Source organism: Alosa sapidissima, chromosome 7 (genome assembly GCF_018492685.1).
Source record: "Alosa sapidissima isolate fAloSap1 chromosome 7, fAloSap1.pri, whole genome shotgun sequence".
Classification (NCBI taxonomy): Eukaryota; Metazoa; Chordata; class Actinopteri; order Clupeiformes; family Clupeidae; genus Alosa; species Alosa sapidissima.
In genome coordinates, this window is record NC_055963.1 from 25,642,094 (window position 1) to 25,666,370 (window position 24,277).

The 24,277-nt window shown below is 41.8% G+C and overlaps 1 protein-coding gene across 1 annotated transcript; it reads right to left on the reverse strand.

Annotated features, from left to right (window-relative positions):
* Positions 1 to 3,742: 3,742 nt before the first annotated feature.
* On the reverse strand, positions 3,743 to 20,927 carry tspan2b (tetraspanin 2b). The gene is made up of 8 exons (XM_042098632.1): positions 20,722 to 20,927; positions 12,434 to 12,536; positions 8,200 to 8,297; positions 7,999 to 8,073; positions 7,808 to 7,888; positions 6,436 to 6,492; positions 6,240 to 6,323; positions 3,743 to 6,010 (listed from the first exon to the last, which is right to left on the reverse strand). The coding sequence occupies exons 1-8, from the start codon at positions 20,788 to 20,790 to the stop codon at positions 5,945 to 5,947; spliced, it is 633 nt and encodes a 210-aa protein (XP_041954566.1). The 5' UTR covers positions 20,791 to 20,927; the 3' UTR covers positions 3,743 to 5,944.
* Between the last annotated feature and the right edge of the window lie 3,350 nt (positions 20,928 to 24,277).

Below are 24,277 nucleotides of genomic sequence, written 5' to 3' on the forward strand. Positions count from 1 at the left end.
CTCTGAAGAGTCGTGTAATAATATGTTAGATGCATGTGGTAACAGTACCAGAATGCTCCCTCTGTGAGGGATGGAAGATTCCTGTATATCACCATCTCAGGACATTTTTTTTATATAGCCCTGTCACAGATAATGTGAAGTAACCCTTAGCCACATATCAAATTATCAAAAATAACCTCCCATTAGTGACTTTTTCAGGCAGATTGAACATTTTATTAACAGTGTGAAAAAATTGAATGTTGATAGCCCATTGTAATTATTGTGAAACTGTTATAGTTTTTGTTACCATGGTGCCAAATGGAATCTCAATCCAAATAGAGTCTACTGTATGTGCCGTTTGCAAAATACTGCAGTGAGGTTTCAGCTGGTTCCTGTCCATCTTAGCACAAGTAGCCAACAGGCAAGTTCAAGTCATATCATTCCAGGGACCGAGATACTCAGATCAAGTTGGGATCCTCTTTTACGTGCTGGAATCAAACCAGGGAATGAAGTGAGGTTGAGCAAGGTTGGTCTTTTTAGGACAGGACCAAGTTTTTCTTTGGTGTTCCTGGAAGGTTTTAAGCATTTCAATGGCTTTGTGGTGTATTTAACATTGTAATTATTTTTATTCAGTTCTTATAAATTAGTTATAAGAAATCAATGTTATGAATGGGAATGTGATCTTTTAATACTTCCTCCTGTGTAAATTCTACATTGTACAGGTGTAAGGTAGGATTTATAAATAGAATGCTCAACTATCTGTTTAGACTTGTACTCTTATGCATGGGCGTAGATTTGCGTGGGGACCGAAGGACGTGTCCACACCAATGTCAAATTACGACTGAAATGTCCCCACCAATATTCAGGTTGAAATGGGGGGAAAAGCGCTCACATGCGCTACACAAAGAGTTAAATCATTTCTCACTTCAGTGCTGCGGATCATCTCGTACAGATGTTGTAATGTGCAGTAGCCTATAAGGGTAAATCGCGCTGATCTGAAGTTACCTATAACTACCAGTGAGCCGCAGTCTCCTGCGCAGCATTGCGCAGCGCTTCAGCTTCACTTCGGCAAGTGAGACTAAATTCACCCATTCTTCTCTGTTAAACTCCTCGAGAAGTAGGCTACTCATCACACATGTGTCACATGAAAGAGCCTTTTCTCAGCTTTTAAACGGTGCTAGCTAGCCACTATTTGCTGTGATAAACAGTTTGCGAGAAAAATAACTTCAAGGGATTGAATAATTATTCTCTGCGCCCATCTCCACATCCATTCATCTCGGTGGAATACACACTCTTCACGCAACACATGACAAACACAGCACACTATCCCATCTCCCTTGTCATCCCCCAACACACACACCAAGACCCCTGGCAGTTGGGTTAGCCCCTTGAGCCGTGGATCTGCCCAAGGTTTCTGCCTTAGTAAGGGAGTTTTTCCTTGCCCCTGTTGCTCTTGGGTGCTCCTTGTTGGTGCCCCCCCCCCAATCCCAATCCTCCCCCACTTTTCTTATGCAGCCCTTGCCACTTAATCTACTAAACCCCTCTTCTACTGCACTTTTTACCCCCAGTAACTATATGTATGTGACAATAAACTTCCTTGTATCCTTGGATCCTACATATCTTACTCTTATGTAATGATGGATTGCAGCTTCAGTTGCATAACTATACCAGATGTTTCATTAAGTACATTGTCTCCCCCATCCCCTGTTGGATTTGGATGAATTTAGAGATTGTAAATTGAATTTTTGAATTTCATATACATGTGGAGAAAATAAAAAGTTCTCTCTGTTTCTCTGTTTCTTTCTTTGTTGTACTGTGGAAATGAGTGAACCCATTGGCTCAGAGGCGCGGCTGGGGCGGGGCGGGGTGGGGTGGGGGGTGTTGGTTAAGACGATTCTAAGGGCCCAGCACTGACAGGGGGCCCCCAGAGATCCCCCCCAATAATACTATATATTATCGGGGGGCCCACAATTATTGTCTGTCATAGGGCCCAAGTTATCTAGCAGCGCCCCTGCATTGACTTCTTATGAGATACATCCTGAGTTTCTTTTTGTTGTCAGTGCAATACACACCCCACCCCCAGTCAACAGTTATGAGGACAAATAATTACTATACATTTTTTACAGACTATACTTGTGAGAAATGATCTTATCCCTAATTTGTATTGCTCTGACCACCATAGAAATGGCTCTTACCCTAAGGTGTGAGTTTTTTGACCATAGCAAAAGATTCCATTCTGCAACAATCGATTATGCTAAAATTCCATGTTGAATTAAATTAACCCAGATATTCTTTAGAATGTTAATTTTCCAACATTCCCGCACCTTTAATTCACTTTTCCGTCTGTCACTGTGGATACTGTAAAATCAAAGATGCACAAAAGACACAGTTTATCGCATGATGGAAAATATTTACTGTGCACTTTGTCTAATCACATGTCAGGTAGGCTACATGACAGAACCCCCACTATCCCTGACTTCAGCTGTGATTGTGAAAAGAAAATGAATTAGACAGAATAAAGAAACTATATTGTTGTGTAAAACTGGTTTACTATTATTGCTGGATGTCCAAGAAGGTGTAGACCTTTTAATGCTTAAATGCACGTTGGGCGGATGGTGGATGTGTGACAGAGAAAAGTGCCCACGATGCACTGGGCCTGAAAGGTTACACCCCGGCAGCTTTCAGTAATGCTCTTTCCTGCCTCACCAGCTTTTTCAGCTTGCTCCTACACTCCCACACAGGGAAAGATGAGCCTCACACCACATGCTTGAGCTGAGGGGGTGATCCCCAAGTATGCTACCATCTCAATACTCCTGACATACACCTCAAACCCTGAAAATGGATGTATTCTCCAGTATGACTTAACTTTTGCCGAATAGTCTTTTTAATTTATGAATGTGTTAAAAAGTCATATCATCAGGAATCAGTGTGCTACTGTACCTGACCTTAGCCCTAGGATCGTGACTTAAAAGAATTTCCTGATACATTAGACCATGGTGTTAAAATTAGACTAGCGGGTGTATCAGTGATTCAGTTGACTGGCATCCCTTTCGTGAAAATGGACACTTTTAGCTTGAGGTTTGAGATCAGTGCCTATGATCAGTGTCTGTCATACAAGAAAGGAGACCCTCATAGGTACTGATGCCAGTTCCTATTTTAACATTCATATGCCAGTAGTGTCACACACGTTCTACTCACAGACATGTTTAGACACTGTCACACACATACTGAATTATTCAAATTTGCTTACAAATTCAAAGCCATGTTATAATAAAAACCAAAGTAATTAAACCCATACTGATTGTGTTTGTCACAATCTCAATGTATCAGTATACATCAGTGTGTACAACAGCATTGCACACACACATGATGTACACAGGAAGCTTCCATAAGAAGCTAGTTTGAGTTTCATCTCCGTCTCTTTATTTGACATTTTAGCTGTGTCACTATAATTTTTTCCCTTGGAATGACGTTAATGGTGCGATACATGGGGCAAATGTGGCTGGGCAACCACATAACTGGTTCCACGTGTTCTGATTGGATGACCATGATCATTTTCCTACTTATGTAGTCCTCACAACAAAATGTTGCCCGATATCATAGGAATGTGCCAGAACAACAATACTCAGGAACACTGCCCAGCAACATTACTGAAACAGTTGTCTTGTGTATCAGCAGTTTAATAGTATATATTAGTAAATATTTTTGGAACCTTAGCTTTTTTTCTGTATTTTACTGTAAGAATGCAACCACACAACACTCAAAACTTCCAAAATCTTTATTGGTTTTTGTACATTGATCTTCCTGAGAAGCGTAATTGACATTTGAACTCATCAAATAAATTAACACATAAAAAGATGTAACAAAAAATACCTACAACAGCTTAAATTTTACAGTACAAAAAATCTCTTCATTTATGTTCTTGCAAACACAGTGTAAAGAAATCAACAAACTCAAGGGAAATTGTCTGGTCCACTTGCATGAACACAAGTTTAAAGATACACTATTTTCCCTTTTTAACAAAATCTCCAGTCAACTAGCTTTCTAGTTTATACTATGAAAGCACTGTAGCAAAAAACTCCTAGGAAATCAGTTCATGTCTATCATGTACTGTACAAAAACATCATGTACACAAATTATCATGATAATTACTTCATGTTCACTTTTATTCCCACTACCTTTTGACTGGAGATGGTTGCTACTTCAGCACAACTTATCCTACAGACTCTAAGCAGTCCTATCAAAGACACGTATGAGCAAACACATCATTAGCCATGATCTAATGCAAAACAGCACCTAGGTGGACGCAATATAATGCCACACTCACTGGCTTCATCTCACTCACTGTGTGACCTGTTGGCTGTTACTTCATGTTCCCACAGTCCCAGATGGCCTTTCTCACTAACCAATATGAAATGTGAATGAACAAAGTTGAGTAATTCAACGCCAAGAAGGACAACTTATTAAAAATGAAAGGCACATTTTAAAATGGATGTAGTGTCCTTTGAGTATTATTATCAAACACTACTTTACACTGGCCTTAAGCTGCAACTATCACACAGCACATTACTGATCTGCTAGCTACACATGCAAGCAACAAAAAAAGCAACAGTCACATAAAAAAATGAAATGTACAAACAGTTCTATATAAATATTTTCTTTCCTTTTTTTGTTAAGGTGGTTTGTGGATGGACTGGAGACAGGGACTGTTGCTAAGTCAATGAATAGGCACAGACCAAGGTGCCCTTTTGCTCAGAGCATCATAAACCTGAAGCTAATTCAGCTGTAGACTCAGAAGCACAACATCTGGGCAAATTGTGACTCTCACATGAAGAGAGATACATTAGCACAGTGTTTTCAGCATATGTAACCAGGGCAACTTAAGTTACATGTATATAGTAGATAAGAAATGAGACATGGCTGCAGTCCCAGGGTCTAATGTATACTTCAGATCTGCTCTTACGCAACCGTAAGATTATACTGTATGTTATGCTTGCCGGAAGCGATTACGTGACATTGGGTTTGATGATCGTTTCATGGGGAGAGTTCACTCTTCTCACAGTGACCTAGAGTAAGGGTCACTCACCACACATACGGCCTCTATGGGACCAGTCTAAGGGGCGGGGGGGAGGGGGGGGCTGGGGGGGGTGAAGGTTAAAGGTTGGGGTTCGGGTCCAACTGTGAGGATTTTACATGGTATGCTTTTGAGATTTAACCATGTTATGTACACAAAGTGTGTTGGTAAGGGGAAGTCATACAGCATGTATGTACTGTATCTCTTTACATGTGTATCAGTATGTACAGTTGGGTATGTCTCTCTGCTCAGAAGAACCACTACCCTCTCAACCAATCATATTTCTCCATGAGACTTTAGATACTTCATGGTTTCACATTACATCATATTTTTAAACTGACATCTGAGGCCAAAGAGAGGGCACCAGATATAGCCGAGAATGAATTTCTGAGTTGACTTGAATGGCGTAGCAGAGTAAATAGTTGATCTAGGATGGGAATAAAACATGAGCACAGTCCTTCATGGACTCCTGTTGTAAGTGTAGATATGTGGCCGTTTTCAGTGACTAAGATGAGTCAGTGGTGTGTTTTCATGTAAAACAAATGTCCATAAATACGATATGTTAATTTTACAGCAATATAACAAAAACAAAAACAACAATATATAAAAACAAATTACAAAAAACAAACACACAAGAGAAGAGTCCCATGCTCTAATCCAGTCCAACTATGTATACTGTATAAAAAGGTGCTGGTGGCTTTGAGCCATCTAAAGCAAGCACTAGTCTCATTCTTAAGATTTTAGAAACAGGACGGCACATGATCCTCTGATGGCAAGTGGGGATCTTTCATGCTGGTGGGTTTCATGTCAAGGTTCTTGTGATGATACAACAAGAGTTCAGGACAGAGTCAGAGGTTCTGGGGTGGGGTGGTGTGTGGTGGTGCACATGGCTTAGATCACCTCTCTGCTGTTCCGTATGGCACAGCACAGAACCATGCTGAAGATCATGCCAATAATCTGTAGGGGTCAAGGGGTTACACCGTTAATGGACATGAGGGGCGGCGACAAATTCAAGCTTGACCTATGTCAAAGGGAATTTCTAGAATGTTGTAAATGTGATTAACAAGATCCTTTTGAAACAAGTATTAGGTTTGCTTGCAGAAGCAGTTTAACATGGCTAGTGTCAGCTTTGGATGCTTTCCTCTAGGGAAAAAATAGAGGGAGATTACTAGTGAGACTTTCTTACCATAACACCAGCGATTCCTATTCCAACGTATCCCACAATGAAGAGTTTACTGTTAAAAAACTCACTGATGGCCACATCACAGGTCTGAAGTAGAAAACAAAGAAAGTTCAAAAGATTGTAAGATATTACAATGCATGAGATTGGTTAGAGATGGCAGAGAGGTAGCCTATGTCTGTCGAACAGGGCATGTTTTTACCTTAGTGTCGCCAGTGCTGTCTGAACATGGGGAACTCTGGGTACCACAGCAGCCCAGCTACGGGAGGAAGAGACAGGTGATTGAGAAAAGAACCGCAATGAGGCTCTCAGCAAGTTAGCCTAAGGTATCATTTATCTGTGTCCTAGAGCAGTGGTTCTTAAAGTTTCTTGTCTGGCGACTCCCCCAAAAACATTGGCCAAGTCTCATCACCCCCTTCTCTCCAACTGGCAAAAATTTGTTTCACTTTGTAAAATGTTGCGAGAGGCATTGTTGGCAGAAGCAAAAAATGTGTTCTTTCATAGCTAGGCTATGTACCAAAGGTACTGTCAATGGCAGCCTTTAACAATCTGATTTATTATTTTCCAATGGATAACTAGCACTCATTCAATGTGTAACTGGCGCTCCTGTGGAAAAAGAAGGCTGCATTGTGTTCTGTCACTGGTAAGCTCACACAGCATCTTCGAGCTATTAATTGCAAGAGGCGCAGGTAGGCCTAAAGATTTGCATAAACAGAGCATCTACTTTTGGAGGAACATTACGGAAACACTGTAAATTGTAAGTCTAGGGCTACTGAATATTCCAGTTCTTAAACATGTTTGTCTAAAAACTTTTAGAAAAATCATTGTGCGACCCCTCCCATAATGTTGGCGACCCCCTGAGGGTCCTGACCCCCAGTTTGAGAACCACTGTTCTAGAGCATATTCTAATGTATCCTAGAATTACCTGAATACATTTTCATTTAGTTCATATTTCATTAAAATATTTTAGCAAACCTTGATTTTCTATGGAGAATATACATTGGTTTATTCAGAATATGTGGTCCATTTTGTGGGAAAATGGATTTTTGTTGAATTTTGTTGAATTTGATAGCACTATTTGTACTATTGTACAAACCCCTCTGGAATAATTTAATCAACTGTTTTCCAAATTCACCAACACTGTTTACCACTAGGTGGCATCAGGCTATTTAGTGCTTTTTCAAATAGTCATATGTGGGGTTTTCAGATAGGAAACGGTATGTGCAGTATCTGCATTAACTCTCTCTGGAGATCCACCCTTGAGATTCCCTATTGAGACACACTACTCATTAACTGAGTGTTTCCTCAAGATATTTTGGGCTCTCTGAAAGAATATAATATTGTGCCACCCAATGATAATATTTTGAGTCTTTATGGTCATTGAGGGCCCCCTGCTGGCTGTTGGAATTGTCCTAACTTTCCCTGATCCCATATTCTCCTTATCCTTTTTGACTACTTTTACTTTTTAAACTCACTCACCACAAAAGATGAGGGACTCTTGTGTGAGTCACAGCAGGAGGTCTTCATAAAAAACAGAGAGCATGAAACAAATCTTTCTAAAATGAAGAACTCACAACTTTGCTGTAATCACTCATTGTGCTGTTGTTGTTTTCATTGAGGGACATTGTGTAGTAATTCTGAATGTCCTCAATGATCTGCAAAGAAAGGAAGTGCAGCTTAAGCATTGCTAACAATTATTTGCAACAACATGATCCCTACTGGTGTAATTATACTGATTATTTCACTGCAAAGGCTGCACATTTACCTTGTCTTTGCTCAAGAATCCAAACACACCTGCAGCCACCTCAGCTCCAAAGATGATCAGGAGACTAGCAAAAAACTGAAGACAAAATAAAAAATATATACCATACTGGCACTACTAATGAATAACTTATAATTCGCACAGATTCAGTTAAGGCATATTATAATATTAATGTTTAGCTCCCATCCTATTGCTTTGACTTACCAGACCCAGAAGGCACTGGGATTCCCTGACGGCCCCACAGCACCCAAAGAAGCCCACAAGCATCACCAGGCCTCCAGCAGCAATCAGGATGTACACACCTGGAAGAAAACAATAGAGCCAACATGAGCCAACCTGAGACTTCACTCTGTAGTACATAGAAACTCCAGCAGGTGGCAGTGTGTTCTCACGGGTTTCTCTCTGTGGGATTGGGACAAAAGACGAAAATGGGATAGGACATGGAAACATCTGCCAGGGAGCAGCGAGGTCACACCGGTGTAAGAGATGATGTCAAAAAGCCTGGTCCCCAATTTCCTCATTATCCTCTTCATTACCTCTGGGGGAGCTGGGTGGGGGACTGGCGCGGAGGGGGGTGGGACGGGTCATAGGCTGCCAGAACATAGCAACATGCACATGGCAACCACAAATGATTCAACCAATCCCATTGGCTACTTCAGTGAGCAGGCTTATTGGTGATGCTGTATGTGTCTGTTTCTGGGAGTCAGCGTGTGTGTGTGTGTGTGTGTGTGTGTGTGTGTGTGTTTATGTGAGTGCATATGCTGAGAGGGGAGTTGGCAGGGTTGCAGGGTTTGGGGCTGGGAGGTGCAGCATCTCTTGTTACTCATGTGTAATGAAGCCACCAGGGGGGTGTGCTGGTACTGTTGTTCTGCCCGCCCCAGATGAGGGAGCGGAGGCTGGAAACCAGGCCCCGTGGGGGCATCTCAGCGTCAGGCAGGGGAGGTTGGAGAGGTGTGTGTGTGTGTGTGTGGGGTGGGGGGGGTTAGGAGTGGCCCCCACAGACCTGCTTGTTTTCTTCCACTATCTGACTACATCGACGGGTATCTGACTACATCGACTGGTTTTATGATCTCTCCATACCCCATGCTGTCGAAGGAACTTGAGCGTTCAAATTTGAATTTAATCAGTCTCTTAGCAGTGCAATCAGAGCATGTTGCACCATGGCTTCAGCTTTTAGCACAGGATGGCTGATGATTTCAATTACTGAACAAAGACCAACTGAGCATGATATTAAAGAAAAACTTATATATTGCATAGTCCACACATGTCTAATATGGTGAACTCTAAGGACATACATTTCAACCTCCAATTTCCTTGACAGCTGAAGCATAGAAATCTGGCCTCTCTGTTGCTTGTGGATTGAAGAGTTTGGTTTGGAAGAGAACAATTCAAATCTTTCATAGGAAAAGACGGATATTTCCAAGGCATTTTCTCTTGTTACCTGTTGAAAAACAGAAAGATGTCCCCGGGGGCAACAAGGCCTCTCAAACTTTCTCTGACCCTTTAAAAAAAAGCCTTTACGTCATAGACATTACACAACAGTGGGCTCCAGTGTCCGAAATGAGAGGATCTTCATTTCATCCGGCTCAAATCACAGCTATTTATCTATTACTACCTAATACACACAGAATTATTAGAATTTTTTGTTTTTAATAAAGAGACATTACAACTTAAGATTGTGGTTTAGTTTTAAGCCCACAGAATTACAGCTTGTCCGTAAGGCCTTCATTCAGTAAACTACTATTCTTGCGAGCAATCTGCAGACTGATTTCATAAAGAAACACTGATATTTTCCTTGGATGACTAAACCTCTCGAGAAATCAAAACAAGTGAGGGGTTTGCGAGGCCATCTTGTGTCATCCCTGCACCAGTAACCCTGCCAGCCACAGACAGACAATATTTACATGGTCGCCGTGGTGACAGTGGAGAGGGTACTCTGCTGTTGATCCTTGACTCTGTTGTTTTGTCTGAGCGTGCTGCCGTAATGTGTAGGTGAAGTGACTGTCAGATGCCTACTCCTCACCAGTCCTGAATAAACACACACACACACACACACACACACACACACACACACACACACACACACACACACACACACACACACAAACACACACACACACACACACACATCCTCTCTCTCTCTCTCCTCTGTCTCTCTCTATGTAAAGCCCAACCTTAAGAGTAAAAATGGCATTTAACTGAGGTTTTCTTGAGAGACCATGTTCCTGAAAAGGTCAAAGAGGCCAACCTGATCCTAACAAACTAAGAATGCCAATACATCTGAATGACTGAGTGGATACATACAACAGCATTCCAATGGGGCCGACTAAAGGGTTAGTGGCATATCTAGGATAGCAGGGCCACACTCAGGCAGACACATCAACACCTCACCCACGGAAGCGGATAGGTGACGCAACATTTCTGGCATCCAGTGCCGTGTTGCAAACCAAAGTGTTGACAGACGTGGAGGAAGTGTGAGATATGTGAAAGTTGTACTGTATGTACGGGCACAAGCCTCTGCTCTGTGTCCAGCTGAGATGAGCACAGACACAGAGTGGACTCAAGTTTATAAGAGGCTTTACACTTTCCCCATCCAGTAGAGATGAGTGCAGATGCAGTGTAGAGTGCAGAGCAGACTCCGAACTTCCTCATCCGGTAGAAACGTCGAACACCCCCTCACCCGGCACGATTCACTTTCAGTTACAGTAAGATTTAGAAACTGGCTCAGTGAATGAACCAACATGAGCAACAGCCTCAGGTCAGTGAAGCAATAGTTTCAGAGTCATGGAGTGAGATAAACTCTGAACTCGAAAACACTCATTCTCTCAACACTCAGCTCATTACGAAAACACTGTAGATCTAACTTTGACATTGGATGATGTCAAGGGCTACCACCATCACCGTAATTATATTTGAAGGCATTTTTGCTTAACCCATCCAGCTGCAATCTCTACTCTGGGGTGCAACACTACAGCCCAGCTGCTGAGGGATGAAAGCAACATGTCTCCTCAGCATGCCTGAGAGATCAAAGTGTGTTCACAGCTTGCTTTCTTTAGCCCCCAGCTCTTTCCACCCTCAGTCTAGGATAACATCAACTCTCAACCCTATATGTCACCAAGCTAAATACATCAGGAGATGCAAAAAAAGACTCTTACATCTGAGTTTTGACACTTGATAAAGAGGAGAGGTGGAAACCAAAGGGGAAATAGTCTTTCTAGTCACTCACTGCCTGCTTTTCCCAGTGCTGCAGCAGTTGCAGTTCATTTTTTTGTGATCATAACACCGTCTGTGCTCTGCGTCTGCTGCTCCCTGGAGTACCATCTGTCTCTTGGGTTCGGGCTGGGCTGGGTTAGGCTGGGCTTGGCTGGGCTGAGTTAGACTGGGGGGTCTGGGGGTAGGCAAGGAGCCACACAGGTTGCCCTTTCAGGCCTGCCTGTATCTCTGTGCCACAGGGAAAGAGCTTGCCCCCCCCCACACACACACACCTCCTGTATTTATATCCACAGACCCCCCAGCTTCCTGTTTTTCTAAACGGCATGCGGACACCGGAGGCAACCCGGGGCCACGTCTGTGGCGCGCTTCACCATGGCAACCCGAGAGGACGGAACGGAACCCACACAGAACGCCTCAGAGCCGATGAGTGGAAGGTTTCCACTCCACCATCCAGGCCCTCAGAAGAAAAAAACCCTATGTCGCTCTGAGGATTGCTTGTTGCTTGATACCCCCCCGCCCCTCAATCTTCTCCTCTTCTGTTGTGCAGAGAAACAGCTACTTTCATGCAGCTTAATGGGAGACATGTGGCCTATGGGGTCATGGAAATTTAGGTGTGACTGCACGAGAATTATTTTTTTAACAGGGAACACATTTATTGCAGTTATACCGAGTTGAAACAATACATTTAAAGGAACCGTATGTAAGAAAAATATTTCAATTAATCATAAAATGCCCCTGATATGTCACTAGACATTAAGAAATCATGTTCATTTCAAATACTTATATCACTGACAACAGTAGTCCAGCCAGGATATTGTCATTTTAAAAAGTGAAGTTGCAGCCCACAACTGTTGTTGATGTTGTGTTTTGTCATGTCATGTTGTGTTTTGAACTGATGCGCCACCCTCCATCTATCTACTAATCACGAAGTCAGTAGTGTTTCGCCATCCGCGTGTGCAACCTCGAGTCAGGGGGGAGGGGGAGGGGATACACCGCTCTTCAGTATTTTGAAAGTGATTGCAGTACAAGTTTTGGCCACAATCTTACATATGGTACCTTTAATCTATTTAACTCATGACATTTTTTTTGGATGCATTCGAAAAAAAAATCAACAACTACAAACCGATGCATTTACAAAAGTTATATGAATGACTGTAATGACAATGAAACCACAACAAGAAATTGTATCAGAAGCCCAAGGCAGTAGCGCTGTTCCACTACTCACCGATGAAGAAGGTGTCTGGGGCTCTATCATCACTGAGCAGTGAGATCACCTCTGGGTCCAGCCTCAGCCACAGACCCACGGCCAGGACCAGAGAGCCCATCATCTGCAGGAACAAACACAAACATACAGCTGCTCTTAGAAAACAGTGTGGATTAGAACTTAAGCACACCTTTTGCTATGACCTTTTTGCTATTTTGATGTTAGTTCAGTTTAGATAATATGTCAGAAAGAAGAAATGCGAGCTTAGTGAAACTGTCTAGAAAAAGACATTTAGAAAACATATTTAAAGAAAGAATATTGGAAAAATAAATGGAAGATATTTTAAATGAAATAGTATATTTTTGGATGCGAATTTATTATGAGATGCAGTATGGGTTTGACCCTGTAATCTATTTCAAGAATCTGATTTTTCCATTGACTGAACCGTTTAGGTCTGGAGTCTTGCCACTCTGTCAGTGGCAGGAATGAATAGCCTTTACTCTGGCTGCCACAGAGTTCTACGCAGAGCTACATGAAAAGGTTTTAGGAAAGAATTTAAAACATTTAAATAGGCCTTCTCTGCTCAGCTTGAGAGCCATATATTTTCAGAAGTCTTTGTGTCTTTCCAAGCCATTTTTTAAAATGGAAATGAAGTGTTGATGGTCAGGATTGTATTTTAAAAATAGGGATTTAAAGAGAAATGCTCTTTAAAGAGATTTAAGGCCTGCTAAAAATGCTCAGCATTTAGCATTTTGTGACAATAAGTCATATCCAAACACATACACGTTTCTGCTTACACAGACCTGCAATGAGAATGCTGAGAATGTTAAACTGTACAAATTTAGCATGCAGCAATGGAAAAAGTACTTATCATCTGTTGAGTAATCATCTGTCTCACCAAGGTGACCAATAAGTTCACATCACTCACAATCAGGCACAACAAGAGCTGACTTGTTCACAACCTAGCATGCTACATACCTCTGAGTATGTGGATCTACAGTACATGTGGAGTTACTGCTGCTCCAGTTTATAGATGATATACACTTAAAAGTTAAAGGAGATTTTTTTTATAAAAGGAATTCTCATACTGATACTATTATTGCTGTGGTGCTTCAGATGGAAAAAGTCTGAGTACAAGGCACTGCCCTCAGGAAGCAGCAATTCTCATAGACTCTTTCATCCCTATATTCATTTACAATTTTGAATGGAAGCAGACATAATGGGGGTGGATTTGATATAAAAAACCAAGAGCATTATTTTTACTTCTTGACCATTTTCCAGTTCTAGCGCCCCTGTTTAGTGTTGGTCTGTAGCGTTGTAGGTTTTTACCCATTTCACGTACTGCATGCGTTTGTTTTTTGTGTGTTTTGATTATTATGTTAGATAGGTATGTTCTTAGCTATCTTACCCTGTCATTTATTTGCTACTTATGTGGAATGTTTTCTGTAAGGAAACCCACTCCAAATTTCTGACATTGTGGGATAGTAATGTACATTTTAAATCTTGAATAATGGAGGTGAATAAGTATCAACCATCAGGCTTCTGTGAGTTCTGCACTAAAACTCTTAAGAGTGGATGTTAAAGAAAGAGACATTGTTGCATTTCAAAAACATGGCACAGGGTCGGATCCTGCAGCAGTATTGCAGGTCAAACAGGGTCAGAGTGTGGGATTGACCCGGCAAACACAACTTCAAGACTAACAACAAATTGACACAACCCTCCCCTTCATGTGTTCTTGTAGCACAAAACATGTTGCTGACAAGACCAAGGTCATTTTAATTTTAATTTTAATTCACAAGAAAAACAAATTAATGCACACTTAAAAACATCTTAATGTCAGATAAGGTAATGGAAACATGAAAAGCATCAAACAAATGAATGGATCTGATAGAAGAATGTGTTTTTATGCAGTACACAGAGTGGAGTGTAGCTTCTACTGCACTGCCCTGCAAGGCCTACTGCACTAATAACACTGGAGGTTCCCCCCCACATCTGCCTCTAGACCACATCATCCAGCACCTTCCTTAACCTCGACTCTCTCCACCCTCATCCCACTCCTCCGCGACCCTTCCCATCCACCCTCTCTCCCCAGCGGAGTCCCTCCTCCTCACCACACGAAAACAATGACCCAGTCTGTACCTCAGAACGTAGACAAAAGAGCCACTGTCTGACAATGAGACAATGAGTGGGAATATATGACTGACATAGCTGGCTGTGTGTGTGTGTGTGTGTGTGTGTGTGTGTGTGTGTGTGTGTGTGTGTGTGTGTGTGTGTGTGTGTGTGTGTGTGTGTGTGTGTGTGTGTGAATGCATGCATGTCTCTATGTATGAGTGAGAGAGAGTTTATGTCTGTCTGTGTGCGTGCATACTATACTGTATATGCTCAACTGTATAGACTATGATGGACATGCATTCATGGTCACCAACTCATTATTGCTGCTAAAAACAAAAACACATACACACACAGACACATGCAGGACACCAAATGCCACCTCATACAGCTTGTGTTCCAACAAGCCAAGCTCTAAACTTTAGAAATTAAATAATAAACATTGCTTGTTAAGTCCAAAATACAACACACTTCACGCTCCTCCATAAATGATAATGGGAGTTTCAGAACATTGAGGTAGTGGCATGCTTCTCTAGACAAAGAAGACCTTGGTGTGGTTTTCAGAATTCTTTCCTTACATGTATGGAAATACTTGTGCCCTTTTAAATTTATTGACAGGGTTTCATAGCGCTATTAAACAGGCTGTATTACTAAGGGAATTTCCACGTAAATTTCATGGCACTAATTTGGAGACACAGAGGTGGGGGCAGGCATTAGTTTTATATGTGTGGGCACCCCAAACAACATTATGAGTAACCTCAGTTAAAACTAATGACGTCACACTCTCACACCGACATCTGACTAACTCATTTTCCCGATGGCTAGAAGAAAGCCAGACCTAACAAAAGCTGGTTTGGGTTTTCAACAGTATAAACCATACAGTTTATTTAGACGCCTGAGAGATGAAGAAAAGTCAGGTTAGGGGATTGCTAAAGGAACCAGTGCAGTTGGCTATTGGCTATCTGCATACTGTCTGCTGACCGAGGGACTGAAGGAAACTATCCATCAGTGCAGGGGACCTGTCGTGGGAGAGCAGGTTAAATAGCGTCTGGCAGCTGCAGAGGAGGTCTAGGAGAAAACATCAACAGCTGTCAGTGCCACCTGTCGTGTCAACTCAGGTAGTCACACAATGCAAGCTGAGTGAAACTGTAGGAGTAAACCACGTAAGAAAGCAACCTTTTTGAATTTACATAACAATGTATACAGTATATAATAACAAAAATCCGTCCGATTTTTGGGTCAAGTTCAACTTATTCCTGTTATGATAGATGTTGACAGAGAAGAAGAAATATGCTTGTGACTTCAAACAGAAAAAAAAAACATCTCCAGGGGAGAAAAGAGATAAATGGATTAGAGTCGCTATGTCAGGAGCAATGAGAAATGCTTCGCATAATGAACGGGTTTCGCTCCGTGACTAATACTTGGATCAGTGCAGCCCACAGTTCCTCATTGTTCCAAAGCATTTTTCTTTTGTGCTCTTCCACATTGTTCCACATTCCCTGGTATTCTGGAGCATGAGGGATTAGGTCCTTTGATTGCCTTTGTTTTTATTGTATGTGTGAGTGGAAAGATGTAGAGGTAGAAGGAGAGAGAGAGAGAGAGAGAGAGAGAGAGAGAGAGAGCAATGGAGGGAAGGTGGGAGGGAAAGAGGGAGAGGGAGTCTGTGGGACAGTTCAAGGGGCGGGAAAATAGATGGTGGTGGTGGTGTGTGTGTGTGCATCTCATTGTTAGTGAGTTTGGAGAGTTGGGGGGGGGGGCACTCTGGGGGGCACAAAGACGCTCAGGCATTGACTGTGCCCTGCCTAATGCTCCATGGGAAATACATGGGGTTCCCGAAAGCCCAACCACAGCACACACAATTACTCTACCCTCCCACCATTTCTGTCTCATCAGATCCATAAGCATCCCCTTCACAAAGACCTGCTGTTCAGGCCTCCTGTTTAAACTGCAGTCAATTCTGTGTGCAGATGTTTCCTTAAATGAAATAAAAAACACTCAAACTGCAGGCCAAGCAGAAGACATTAAAAAACGAATCCCTAAGATGCAATGATTTATGAATAATTAATTGCACACACAATAGTCTAGACAGGCTAAACATGTGAAAACAGTTTTAACAGAGTTCTGTTTTCTCCACTGAACTGTCTGAAACGTGAGCGAAACACACACCCAAAGCTCCTGGTCCACTAATGCTACACGTCAGATAGTTAATATTGGAGATTTTGTGGGGAGGCAGAGGCTGAGCCGGACTCAGCGTGATCCTGGGTATTTTCTGGCTCAGTGGCCGTCTCCTTGGCAGCAAAGCCTGGTTCCAGCACCACCACCTCCTCCTCCAGAAGTCTTGACACAGGCCAGGGACTTCCAGCGAAGGGTCCTGGAGTTAATGGCTTCCTGTCTATTGTTCCTTCCACTGGTCCACTGACAACGCCTGACGATATCGTTAAAGATTTATGAGGCGCTCAGTTCGCCTCTCTAATGGAGTGGCGTGAACAAAATATGTGCATGGCAAGCAGGTGAATGTGCAATGTCGTCTGCAGCACACACCCAGCGAGGCCTGTGGAGGCCATGGAGTGGTGACAGGTGCACCCGAGGCGCTGGAACAGACAAAAAGGTCTTCACGACACCTCGTGTTTTCCCTAAAGAACTAAGGTCATACCGTGTGCACTGTGCAGCAGACTGACGATCTGACTGGTTTTCCAATGGGCACCAAAGCATAGACGTTTCCATGGGCTTTCCAAGTCCCGTAAGTTACAGAGCTGTATTTAAATCCACAGTACTGCACACTAGTACTTTGGGGACACCAGTGATAGGGTACATGAATTGTCATTGCTTTGGTTGCAGTACAGAAATACTGCATGTTCTTACAGAAAAGGACCTGTTTCTTGCTATGTAAATATCACTCCAGTTTGTTTATATTGGGAACTGGCTGAAATCGAGAGGGCATGCAAATTCATTATGATATGCAAACAATAGTGTTTTTATCAACAGCTGAACTCCTCCCCCTTGTAGAGCACCCTTTCAGTGTGTGATATGTAAACTCTATAGGGCTGATTAGTGTGCTTTAAATTAAACATCATACACACACACACACACACTCAAATAATTTGCTGTAAATACTCTGGTCATACAATCATGAACAACCATTTACAGTTGATTGTTTTCAGCCTTACATAGGAGGGAAGACATCAAATCTATCAAATCTATACAACCATCCATCAACCATTCAGAGAATACAGAATCAATCTGCCATTCAGGGTCAAGCTCACGGAAGAATCTGCTGCTACTGTCTCGGATTGAGAGCAACAGCACCCCTAGGACCTCCCCTCCCCCACTCCACTCTCAGCCTCTGTCCATTAGACCGACCAAAGGCACAGACAGTAACGTGCCCAAGCAATTCAGATGAGGGATTACTTAAGGAGGGTGGCATTGTTGGCGTAGCGACAAAAATATTTTCTCTAGGACCACGTAGTGTGGGTGACAGGGGCAAATCTACTCTGCTAGAAAAAAACCTGTGCCATTTAAATACTACACAGGAATTTATTAAAAACGCCTGTGCAGTTTTGTGGGACAGCTTTAGAGAATGGCCCTGGCAGTCAGTCACAGTGGACGTGATCACAACGAGTCTCTCTAACAGCTCTCTTTCTTTCCCGCTATCTCATCTATTTAGGTCAGGATCATGCCAACTGTTTCTCGCGCTAGCTTACTGCCACACACCCGCACGCACACGTACACACTGCACACACACACACACAGCACCCGTTTCAATCTTTTGCAAAGCCTTTTTTATCCCTGCTTTTATTTGTTAGTTGTTTTATTTGTTTATTTGTTTTTTATCCCTGCTGCATTTCACACTCTCTTACAGTTCACTGACACACAAACCTGCATAGATAGATAGATAGATAGATAGATATATAGATAGATACTTTATTGATCCCCAAGGGGAAATTCAAGCATGTGCACACACACACACACAGACACTCTCTCGCTATGCTATCCACATGCCAATGATGACGGAGTGTGTCAGTTGTTGCTTTCACACACTCTCTGTGCAGCGCCAAGCTGCAGTAAGACTAAAAATGTGCTTGCAATCTTAGCACTGGGTTTCACTATAGTACCATCAACTCTGGATTGCTGGGAATTTGGCTGCCACAACTAGTCTATACAGCCAATGCAAAATCAAAGCTTTTCTTTTGTCTTTGTCTTTACAATGGCTTTCCCCCGACACTTAATTCAGAACACAGGTGCTATAATGGAAAGTACACATAAACAAGACAAAGCAACACAGAAACGTTCTTTTTATAGCGCACTCTGTAGGCAACACCCAGCACAAAAGAGGAAGAGGATATGCTGACTTTTCCATAACTATAAGCTTGCTGTGAATAGCTACATGGCATGTGCATGTGGTAAATATGGAACATATAGAGTGGAACAAAATCTTCATACTGCCTGGGTTTACACCTCTCCGCATCTCCACACACTGAAACGGCAACCCAGGCAAGAGCCTAGTGTGTTACAGTCGATCAGGTGGTGGAGCCAGCAAAGAAGGGAAGTGAAGATGCAGGCATGGCAAAGGTTAGTGGGGTATTAGGGCAAAGAGACAGGAGTGTGTGTGTGTGTTTGTGTGTGTGTGTGTGTGTGTGTGTGTGTGTGTGTCTGTGTGTGTGTGTGAGAAAAAGAGAGAGGGAGAGAGAGAGAGAGAAAGAGACAAAAAGTCACCATTTGTGTTAGAAGTGCCATTTACTGCTCTTGCACACATACTTCACTTATCTTTCATCTTACATATCCGCCACCATCACCACCACCCCATCAGAGGAGAACCGCATGCAGAAATGTCCTACAACACTGGATAAGGTCTCCGCCCTTTAAATCATCATGTTTTTGTTTACAAACGGTTTACTACAACAGAATTGCTTAATAGTACTGATTTCTTTATTTCCTCAACTGCAAAATGAGCTTGAAAAGTACATCCTGATAAGGTAACATGGAATTGCACTTAATTTTGTTCCCAGGCTCTGGCTGACCCAGAACCCATAGAAGTGGTAATTGTGGGGAAATCCTTGGATAAAATGCTAATTACTGTGAGAAGCAGCTCTGATACCATACACGCTCTCATTCCTTAAAAAGCATCTCTGTATTATAGATTTATAGACATCTCTTCCCCATCCTACACTCTCTGGCGACAGGACTGGTTGCTAGCCAGCCCAGTGCTCCCATAGGATTGAGCTGTAGCACGCCTCTCATGTACGCCTGGCAGTGCTGGATGTCACAGTAAGTCACAGGGGACAGACAAAAGGGTTATGGAGGGTCAATTGTCTCTGTGGCGCAGGTGCAACATGGTGGAGGGAACACACAGGAAGTAAGAACATGCTTGGCCGAGAAAGCAACCAAAAACACAAGTTGCCTTTAAGTATCTGCCTCGCACTTGCAATAGCAATTCCATGGAGAAAATGCTGGATAATTCTATGGAGATACAGTGATTATGTTTGGAACCATCTTAATAGGCCTACTTAAGGCAATACAAATGTTTAGGCCACCAATGTTTATTGGAATATGAAATATAGGCCTAAAATAATATAACACATTGTGTAAATCAACATGCTGTACAAATAAATAATTGCATAGATTCCACTCCCAATCCTGTTAAAAATAATTGGGGCATTTCTTATGTCTAATGGCCTTGTCTACACTTGCCACATTTCTCAATCCGGTCTTTGAGGGTAAAACACCCATAAAGCGCCGAGCCAAGTGCTTAGTTGGTTTTCCATGCTGCCCGTATAGCCTAGGCTGCCTTTCCTTTTCAAAACACGCTTCAAGTAGGAAAAAGGGGCGGATTTTCCTCAATGGAAAATCTGATTTGAGCTGGACGAGCCCGGACTCAACCTTCCTCCCCCCTCCTGCCATCCTTTCCAGAATCAGCACAATTCACACACTGAAATTAAAATAGACTGAGGAATACCGCCGACTCTTTCACGGCATAAACATGTAGATACGGACATTACCATAGGGTGCTTCCTGCAAGCAATTCCTTCACTTGAGCTTCATCGCCAACACAAAACACTCAGTCAGCATCGACATGCACTTGCTCTGAGGTACATCATACAACCGGGTTTTGGTTAAAGAAAACTAGGCACTCCTTTATTTAATACAGCAAACACACCAGTTCTTATTCTAAACTGAATTACAATTAAGACTTAAACACTTACCCAAAATATGAAGTTGAATATAAAAAGAAGATATTTTACGCATTTCATTCCTCCTTCAACTTTCCCCATGTTTGCTGCACCAGTTGTCTTAAATACGTGAAGCCGGACTATTTCTTTCAACTGTAGTAATAGTTAAATGGCTATCTAATGTGCTGAATACGAGACACGAGGACTGTCAATTTCAGCGCTAAACAACACCGGGTGATTTTCAGTCCTTCTGGACCGCCCATTTAAATGATGGTCGGGGTGAATTAAGGGGGGTTTGTGAAATACAATACGGCGATTTGCTGTTTGCGTACAGCGGGCGTCCATTGGGTGAAATATTTTTTTCATTATTTTTTCATGATAACATTTGCATTCTATGCAGCCCATTTCTTTCCTTCCATCTTTGTGTAGGTTATGTTTAGGAGAGAATGTAGTTAGATTCTTCGTGCATTTCACCAGCAATGCGAGCGAAGTCTTACAGTGTGTCGCTATTAGTAGTTCGGTTCAGTTGAACTATTCAACTGAACTGCACTATTCAACTGAACTGCACATGCACACTACAACATACCACCTGCTACAACGTAATTACACAACAACAACAACAACAACAACAATAATAATAATAATAATAATGAAAATGACACACATAATTAGGCCTAATACATAGTCCATATAAAAACTATACATTTACCATGTCTTTGTCTGGTACATATCTGACCAAAGCACTTGGAAGCAGCTCATCGTCTTCATGAGTTAGGTTATTAAGGATTCCCCTACACCCCATAGTGTCCAAAGATGGTGTAGGGTACCTGAAAGAGAAGGGCTAAGTATTGGTGTCAAGACCACTGTCACAGAGAAAACTGAAAAGACACTAAACACTTCAGGAGAAATGGATATCATATCAATGATCATGATATAATGCAGATGCATCCTCAGACAATATCAGATGTGATAGGAAGGGCTTTCCCATGTGAAGAAAAGCCCATGAAATGTATAGCAATGACAGCAGGGCTGAGTTAAAATAGGGTGGACAGGAGGACAGCTTTCAGAAATACTGAAACTTCCATCGACATTTGAGTTGGAGTAGTTTGTCCAACCCTCCCAGAAAAGTTGAATTTGCCACATACTTCCAAGTTTTTCCTCAAACTTTAGTTTTGCTGCAAACTTCCAGCAGCAGCTTTGAGTTTGGCACAAACTTCAAGTTTTTCCTCAAACTTCGAGTTCTCCGCAAACTTCCAACAACTTTGAGTTAGTTGTAAACTTCTGACAACTTTGAGTTACTCGTAAATTTCTGGCAACTTTGTTTTACGGCTGAGGTTGCCACAAACTTTGAGAAGGTCCCAGTGCATTGCATTGCGACAGGATGACAAATGCAGGTGGGAACCTTATACAGTCTATGGCAGGAAGATATTTTGTAGCGCCTGAGCATGAGAGTGATCCTCAAAGACTCCAATGGGCATACAGAAGGTGTGCGGAATTGGAAGGGCTAAGATTGTATAAGTAAAAGACAGTCCTGGTCAATGGATCACACTTCATGATAATAAAACATAACTTGAGAATGTCAGTGGTGATGGCAACCTTAAGTGATTGCAGCAGAAAGAACAATATGGAAAATCAGAGAAACAGGAAACAGGATTAGGAAGATTATCTGAAGTGAAGGCAAAAGTGCCTTCAGTTGTCAGAAGCACTTTGGGTTATGACCTTGAAAAACCTAGAGAGTGGCTTCAGAAGACCGGGGGCACTTTCAAGATCTCTTTCCAGGAAAGCATGGTGACAGGAACAGCTAAGACACTGCACAGAACTCTAATGCAGATACAGAAATTAGAGATGCACACCCCCCCACACACACACACACAATACTCAATTTATTTCTTAGTTGCTTATTACTCCAGATATTTAGTTCTCCTTTCAGCCCAAGTCAAGAGAGCTGACTAACGGGTCACAGTTTGTGCTTCTGCCTGGGCTCCTCTCAATTCCTAAATGAGAGTAATCCAATTTTTAATGGTGTCGTGCAATAATATTTTTTTAGAATAACCATGGAGAACGGTTTTCCTTTTCCAAATGTCAGCTGAGGTTAGCATGCAAAGTAATGTCTGGCAAGGGACAATATTGTTTGAAGCACCTATACTGTGTTGCCAGATGTCCTTTAAAGAAGGCCAGTGCTTTAGTTAATCACAGTGGACAATCTACATGGTGAGGTAAACCCCTTTGCCACGCTAGTGAGTTACAATTGGGAAGCTAAACTGACAAGCACCTAAAAGCTCTTTTTTTACAGTATTATACATCAAATCTTGATTATAAATATAGGCCTGTATGTGATTATGTGATTATTGAGACAAGACATCTGCCCCCAAGAATCCCTGCTTAACCTCTGTGCAGTTTTGTAGCTGTTCTGGAGAACTCAGCAACCCCTCTTAACAGTAAATGACCAAAGTGATATCTCAGCATAGTGAACTAAAGGTCAGCTTCAGCCACAATAGTGTGAGAATATCAGACTAATTGTAAAATATCCAGTAATTTGGGATCTGTGACTATGTGATAAAGCCTGCAGTACATCCAATATTATCCCCCATCCACCCACATATCACTTATTTGAAATCAAGTTTCATTAGGAACCAAATGTTCTGAATGATCCAGTAGATTAAAGCAGTTCAGCAATCTATCATGCGTTTTTACAGATTCAAGGGTACAAGAAACATAGTCTCTTCCAAATAAACATGCTTCCTATAACTGCTGATATGGAACAGTACTTTGCTAACTGTTTGTCCTTTGTTATATATAGTCCCCCAATGCAAAGTTTGGGGGATTGTATAAAACCTATGCTATGGTTTAGTGTCAAGAACCTTTCAGCAGAAATTTGTATATATGTCCTGAATTTTATTGCAAAAGAGTTTAAATAGCTTATAGTTTAATGCTTAAATGTTAATGACTGAAGTCACAAATGATTTTATATTAAAAATGTCCAGGTATGTTATTTTCAATTAATGAAATTAATGCATTTGAAAAAAAACTTAATGATATTTATGTCATATCATTATGAATTGCAGAATAACTTTCAGAAGAGCAGAAGGTCGATTCTTGGCAGGGTTTACATGAATATTAACATATTCATAGTACTAGATGATTCAGAAAAAACAAATGCAGATATACATTTTGTGTTGTCCTCTGTAGTCTGTTTTTCATGCCCTTCATTACTGTAAATGGCATTTTGGCTCATATGAAAAGCCTGCAGAATTTAACTTATAGATCTACACAACAGCACATACGGTACAAAATTGTTTTGAGTAATATATGTTCTGGCATGCTATAGCAGTCCTTAGGTGTATGTTTCTCCGGTAGACTTAAACAGTCTGTGTGTCATGATTAAGGTAGGTCAGTGTACATTTAAACACATGCACAGGGTCATTGTAGAACTTGAATGTCAAAGAGTAATGTTGGGGTTCTTTCCCAAACATGATGAATCAGTCTGAGGCTTCATAGGACTTCTCTACTCCTCTGGAAAAAAGCTAGATACTCTTAATTTTATGTTCACCAAATCGATGTGCGATATGTTCCCTGTTCAACATGTTTC

What these genes read in the sequence shown, in the direction of transcription:
- tspan2b (XM_042098632.1), bottom strand. Translation starts at nt 20,790, where the DNA reads ATGGGGAAAGTTGAAGGAGGAATGAAATGCGTAAAATATCTTCTTTTT. An exon ending in TGAGTGATTACAGCAAAGTT is followed by an intron (nt 6,493 to 7,807) that starts GTGAGTTCTTCA and finishes TTCCTCCCGTAG; the next exon opens with CTGGGCTGCTGTGGTACCCA. An exon ending in TAGGAATCGCTGGTGTTATG is followed by an intron (nt 6,011 to 6,239) that starts GTAAGAAAGTCT and finishes TGACCCCTACAG; the next exon opens with ATTATTGGCATGATCTTCAG.